This window comes from Nesoenas mayeri, assembly GCF_963082525.1.
Source record: "Nesoenas mayeri genome assembly, chromosome: 7".
In the NCBI taxonomy this organism is placed as follows: domain Eukaryota; kingdom Metazoa; phylum Chordata; class Aves; order Columbiformes; family Columbidae; genus Nesoenas; species Nesoenas mayeri.
The window spans coordinates 21,468,268-21,474,163 of record NC_137551.1 but is presented as its reverse complement, the minus strand read 5'-3'; the positions used below and the strand labels follow the sequence as shown (position 1 = coordinate 21,474,163).

Genomic DNA, 5,896 nt, shown 5'->3' with positions numbered 1-5,896 from the left:
TATTAAACTATAGGCTACTTGAATTGATCAAAATAATAATTGTTTTTCATGTGTTTATTGTGTTGTTAGCATCTTGCTTAGAACACATGTAGGAGCAAATTAGTCAGTGACTGATATATCTGGAAAATGCTCTCTATCTAATAGTGTTAATATAGAAAAATGATAATTTATATTTTTTGGCTTTGCAGAGAAGAAAGTTTCCTTCAGCTATTCCATAAGATTAATTGATGTGCAGCAGCACCGTCTGGAGGAATTGCTTTGTGCTTGTGAATTGCAAATAGCTGGAACCACGCAACACAGTCATCTGCCTATTTGACACCTGAAATTAATCCTTTGGATAATTCATTCATGATTCCTAAGAACAATGCAGGGAAATAAGAAGCATACAGAAGGACATAGTGACTCCTCAAGTATCGGGAGTCTTCTGGATGACACAGACAGAGAGGTGAGCAGCCTCACAGATAGAGCTTTCAAAAGTTTATGTGTGGCAGAACTCGAAGACTCTCACAGTGAACCAGAACTTGCCATTTCACCCGACTTCACCCTCCAGTTCCCTGCTAAATTTCACCCAGGGACATTAAATCATGTCATCAAGAAAAGCAATATCTGTAACAAGCTAACAGCGAGAAACAATGAACATACAGTATGGGCTTCCACATTCCAGCAGTTACCAAAGCATGCTCCAGAGGAGAAAAGGATTGATAAAAATAACACTTTTGCCACAGAAAGGAAAAAGCTGAATTTGCCAGTCCCTGGTCCAAGGAACAATAAACATGTTTCAAAAGTGTCCTCGTTGATTAAGACGTTTGATAAGACTGCAGACCAGGGGTCAGGAAGTTCCCTGATAGCCATTAAGCAGCCCATTAAGAACAGCTTTCAAAAATGTAAATTAAATCATGGAAATGATATGGCTTTCTGGGATAACACAGACATTTTAAACATCCACAAGGAACTTTCTGAATTTTCTGAGGCTAGTCAAGGTAGCCACTGTCTCATCAGTAAACATGAGCCAGAGAAAAGACCTAATAAAATGAACCTGAGTCACTGTGGCTCCGATGGTTATTATCCTGTGCTGATTGAGATGTCAAAAGTAGCCAGGTCAAATTTTTCCCGTTCATCTAAAAAGGCTTTAAAAAGCAGAAGTGTGAAAGTTAATGAGCCAGCAAAAAAAGGTAATTTTCTTCACAGTGAGAATAGTGCTTTTGAATCATGGAATGTTCATCATAAAAAACTGACTGAAACGAAGGAATTTGTTGATATGGAAATGAAAAAAGAAGGTCTCACATACCTGGAGGAAGCACCATTTCTTAAGGAATCCTACACACTTCAACATAAATTGCCACCTGCCAAGACCACTGTTGTTAAGGAGCAGGAGGAAGATTTTCAGATGGAGCCAGCTCCACCAGAAGTTGCTTTCAGCATCCCTCTCCCAGCTGTACACATACCTCAGGGCTCCCTTTCTTCAGAAACTGAATTTCCTGCTGCTCTTCCTCCCACTCCTCCGCCCAGGATCCACATGCACCAGGGTCCTCCTCGGCCACCCCCTGTCCCACAGGCACTTCCTCTTCCATCCCCCACCCAGGAGGGTCATCTTCTAACACCCCCCATCCCTGAAGCCCCCCCTGTGCCACCACCCCCAATGCCAGCTCAACTTTCCCCCCCTCCCATGTCCCAAGCTTCTGTCTCACCTCAGTCCATGTGCTACAGGACAGTTTCACCCTCACCCATGTCCCAGGCATCTAGCCCACCACCACGAAGATCCCTGGCCACCTTAACTGAAGAGGGGGCCCTGAGTCCCCCACTGGACAATACCTGCCCACCCTGGAGGAGACAGAAGGCTACAAAAGGGGCAGCACAGAGGACACAGACTTTCAAGGAGAAGTTCACAGCCAGCAATGAGACATGCTCGTTATCTGAGCATGGTTTGGATGCCACTCCTCTGGCTAAACAGGTAAACTCCCCTGGATCGATCAGTCCCTCCTTCAACATCACTGAACTCTTAACACCCATCATACCACCAAAACAGGAGGTGGACCCTATGGAAAGTGAGCTGATCCCACTGACACCTTCTCCCACCGAGAACACAACAGCAATAGACCATGAGGGGAATGCATTTGGTGATTACAGGTCTCGAGATAGTTACAAATCAAAAGCATCGAGTCTGTTATTCAACTTGAAGGATGTGCGTAGACGTGTTAAAAGTACTTATACCCCTTCTCCTCTGTTAAGGGCTTTGGAGGAAAGAAATAAAACTAGGGAAAATATACAGGAGAGTACAAAAATGAATGTCTCACTGTTGACTTTACAAGAAAAAGGTAACAAAAAGGTTGCACAGAAAGATGAACTGAGTGATATAACCTCCATATTGTCTGGCAGTATTCATGAAAAGGACAATAAAACTGATTTAACTGGACACTTTACAGACAATTACCTGACTTTGAGTTCACCCCAGACAACAGCAGAACTTTTAGTTTACCAAACTGGAGACAACTTACAGCAAGATGATTCAAAATGTGAAGGTCTGGTTAAAAATGCAAGGGGTAATGAAAACTTCTCCTTTTTCAGACATGAATCAAATAAATCTGATTTAAGAAAACGTATGCAGCATCCAGCACTGAAACCATTCAGCAGAGACAATACAGATGCAACAGCTGAGCAGCCTGTACAAAATCCCAGTGTCCAGGGTGAGGTAGGTGAGAGACAGGCTGCTATTCAGAATGAAAATTTTACCTTCAAACCACTCCCAGATCAGCTCTCACCAGCAGATGATGTGCCTTACAGTGACACACAAAACAGTGTGGTGGTACTTGGTCATGAAACACAAGGCAAAAGAAGCACTAGTTCTTCGGAGCAATCTTTTGTCTCCACGGTAGAGCAACCACTTCAGGAGGAGCCTTTTCCGCAAGTGCCCCTGATGCAGAAGGCAGGTCTTCAAGAGAGCCAGAGGACTAAGAGTGAAATGGATGCAGGCAGCAAGAAAAACCACAAGGAGAGAGGGAAAGAGGTTGAGGAAGATCAACTGCAATATTATGCTTGTATCAGCTCTAGTGATAGTGCAGCAGAGAAGAGGGAGGGGAAGGTTACTGAGAATGAACAAAGCAGCCTGGTGACGGAGAAACTAAGGAGTGAGAAAAGGGAAGAAGCCAACAGCATGGATTCTGCTTCTGATAGTATAAGGGACACATCTGCCCCCAAATCTGAGGAACCACAAACACCTCCATCTTCAAGCTCAACCAAACCCAAGCTGTTTATGATTAAAGATAACACAGTCAGGTCACCTCAGGTAATAAGGGCTGTCAAACTGCCACTGTTGAGGTCCTTTTCGCTGGACGATACAGTGAGCAGCAGTTACAAGGAAATGGAAAGTAGGTCTGTGCCCTCAGCAGAGCACAACAAGCAGCACCAAAACATGTTGCATGCCCAGGATTTAAGCTGGTCGGCATTGAGGCGCAGAGGGCAGCAGAATGTGAGGGATGGAGCAACCGACAGAGGGAAAGAGTCCAGTGAGCCTGGATCTTCAGCAACACTGGATCCTAGTCTTCTGGAAGATACAGAGAGCTTTTCATTAGGGAAGATGGCAGAAGATGATGAAGAGACTTGTGCTGTCTTAAATAAAGTCGGAAAAATGAATGAGGAAAGTGTCTGCAGAAGGGAAGAGAAGCCCAAGACTAGGAAGTCAAGGCACAGCTTAACACAGCCAAATTTAGGTCTGGAAAATGAGTGGGCACAGAACAACCCCATCTATCCTGCAGAAAGAAAGATGAATTACTTTAAGAATCCTCATCTATCTAATCGTAGAGGTGGCTCTTGTGCAAAAAAAATCATCACTAGGAATACAATTTCCCCTGTGACTGGCTCCATCTCAGAGGGCCACACATTTTCTCCTGTAGCCTATGAAGCTTTAGAGGATTTCCTACAGACGGAAGGTGCACCAGTTGTGTTAGACAGTCTTGCATGTTCTGCTGTTACAAGCCCCAGATCAGGCAGCACAATACACTCTCTTGCTGCCAGTTCATCATCAGAGAAACCAACAATTTCTGGCCTTAGAGAGACAGAGGATGTTATGAACCCTGACTTGCTAAACAAGGCACTGAAGAGCCATGCTGGTATGTCTGCAGAAGTGATACTTGATCCAGTGCAGAGAAATCTGCATTCTGATTCTGCAGGAGATGCTGAGAGACTGGAGCTCAAGGGACCTGGGGAGAAAGCAGCGGGCAAGCCTCCTGCTGTGCCACCCAAAACAGAAAAGGCTCTGCGACGGGCCAAAAAGCTGGCAAGCAGGAGAAAGAAAATTCAAGAGCAGCAGAAAAAACATCAGATTGAGCATACAGATGCTATAGGAAGAAAGTCTTCTAATTCTGGACAGGAGCTAGCATCTTCCTCACCCTTAGGATATTTTCCTCTCCATCCTGCCCCTCACTCAACGTTTACTCCCACAGAAACCAGTACAGGAAGACTCAGTGGTGTATCAGCAGTAAGCCCTTCACCCTCTTCAACCCAGCGTAAACTCCTCCAAGACCCAGACTCTGGCCAATATTATGTAGTTGATTTACCAGCTGAAGTAAATTTAAAGACATTTTATGACCCAGAAACTGGAAAATACGTTCAAGTCTCAGTCCCTTCCTCACAAGGGGTCTTATACCAGCCCCCTTCTTCAGAAATTATGAATTCGCCCTGTTCCTCTTACCCTAGAGTGCTGCCTTTACCAGCTTCATCTGTAGCAGTGCTGAAGTCACCTTCTCAGCTCTCCGAACCTACTCAGTTAATGTCAGCTGTACCAGGAGAACCAGCTGAACTACCTGAAGATGGCCAGCAGGACTACAGATATGCTGAGACTGTGGATACTCAGCCTTATATTGAGCCAGCCTCTTACTCCTACAGTCAAGATGCTGAAGAAACTCAAGTTCACTTACGAAAGGGCATGAGCCCAAGCCCAAATACTGACATAGTGTCCCTCACTGGCTTAGATGACTTTGCTGCTGAAGGAGTGTCTTGAAAACTGAAATAACAAAGTATACCAGCTAGTGTTTTTAAGAACCATTCGGACAGACACACAAAAGCACATGCATATTTTATGTTTGTACAACACTTTATGTCTGAATCTCATTGTGGTTCGGTTAGGAAGGAAAATGAAAGCTGACCACATTGAGAAATGTGAGGTGATTATCACTCTGAAGAAGTGTGAAACTGAGTAAGCACTAAATTATCAGTGAGATGAAGGGGCAATGCCAGCTAAACAAGCAAATAAGACAGTATGAAGCCACTGCTTGCTGCTGCTGCTGCTTTGCCATTATGATGGCTGGGATTGCTAAAGCAAGTGTCCTTTTGCCCAGATGTGTTGCATGATAAATGACACAAAGAAAAACCAAAACCTATGAGACCATCATGTCTTGTCCTATGAGACCTCAGACAGATGCCACATCTACTGAATTCTCCTCACTCACTGCCTTTGAACTATATTGACAGGTAGAAAGCATATGGCTACAAATATATCCCAAACCCAAGATTCATTTTTTGCACACGTTGATTTCCCAGATGTTATTGATAAGAAGATTGTGTACCAGATGGACAATACAACAGCCATGTCAAAAAACCTTTGAAGAACCAGAAAACAGTGGCAGATGCTCTAGACTGCTCATATACTTCTGCGGTATCCACCAACGTGCTGCTGAATTCTTTGTATTTCTTGATGATCTCCAAATAAGTTCTCTTAGAGTCAGGGGTTATTTATAATGCAGCTTAAAACCTTAACTTACATTGATACTTGGCCTCAAATATTTTGGTGCAGAGAAAGGCTGAATGAAATCTCATAACTGTATTTATTTTTTTTTTGTTAGGCTGAGAAGACCTGTGGTTATTATAAGTGAAATTATTTTGGTTTGTTTCCAGGCTCCCA

At 43.8% G+C, this 5,896-nt stretch overlaps 1 protein-coding gene across 1 annotated transcript; it reads left to right on the top strand.

Annotated features, from left to right (window-relative positions):
- Nucleotides 1-364: 364 nt before the first annotated feature.
- On the top strand, nt 365-4,996 carry LOC308042406 (cardiac-enriched FHL2-interacting protein; the record flags this gene model as incomplete). Its single annotated transcript, XM_080347770.1, has 1 exon — nt 365-4,996. The coding sequence occupies one exon, from the start codon at nt 365-367 to the stop codon at nt 4,994-4,996; it is 4,632 nt and encodes a 1,543-aa protein (XP_080203896.1).
- Between the last annotated feature and the right edge of the window lie 900 nt (nt 4,997-5,896).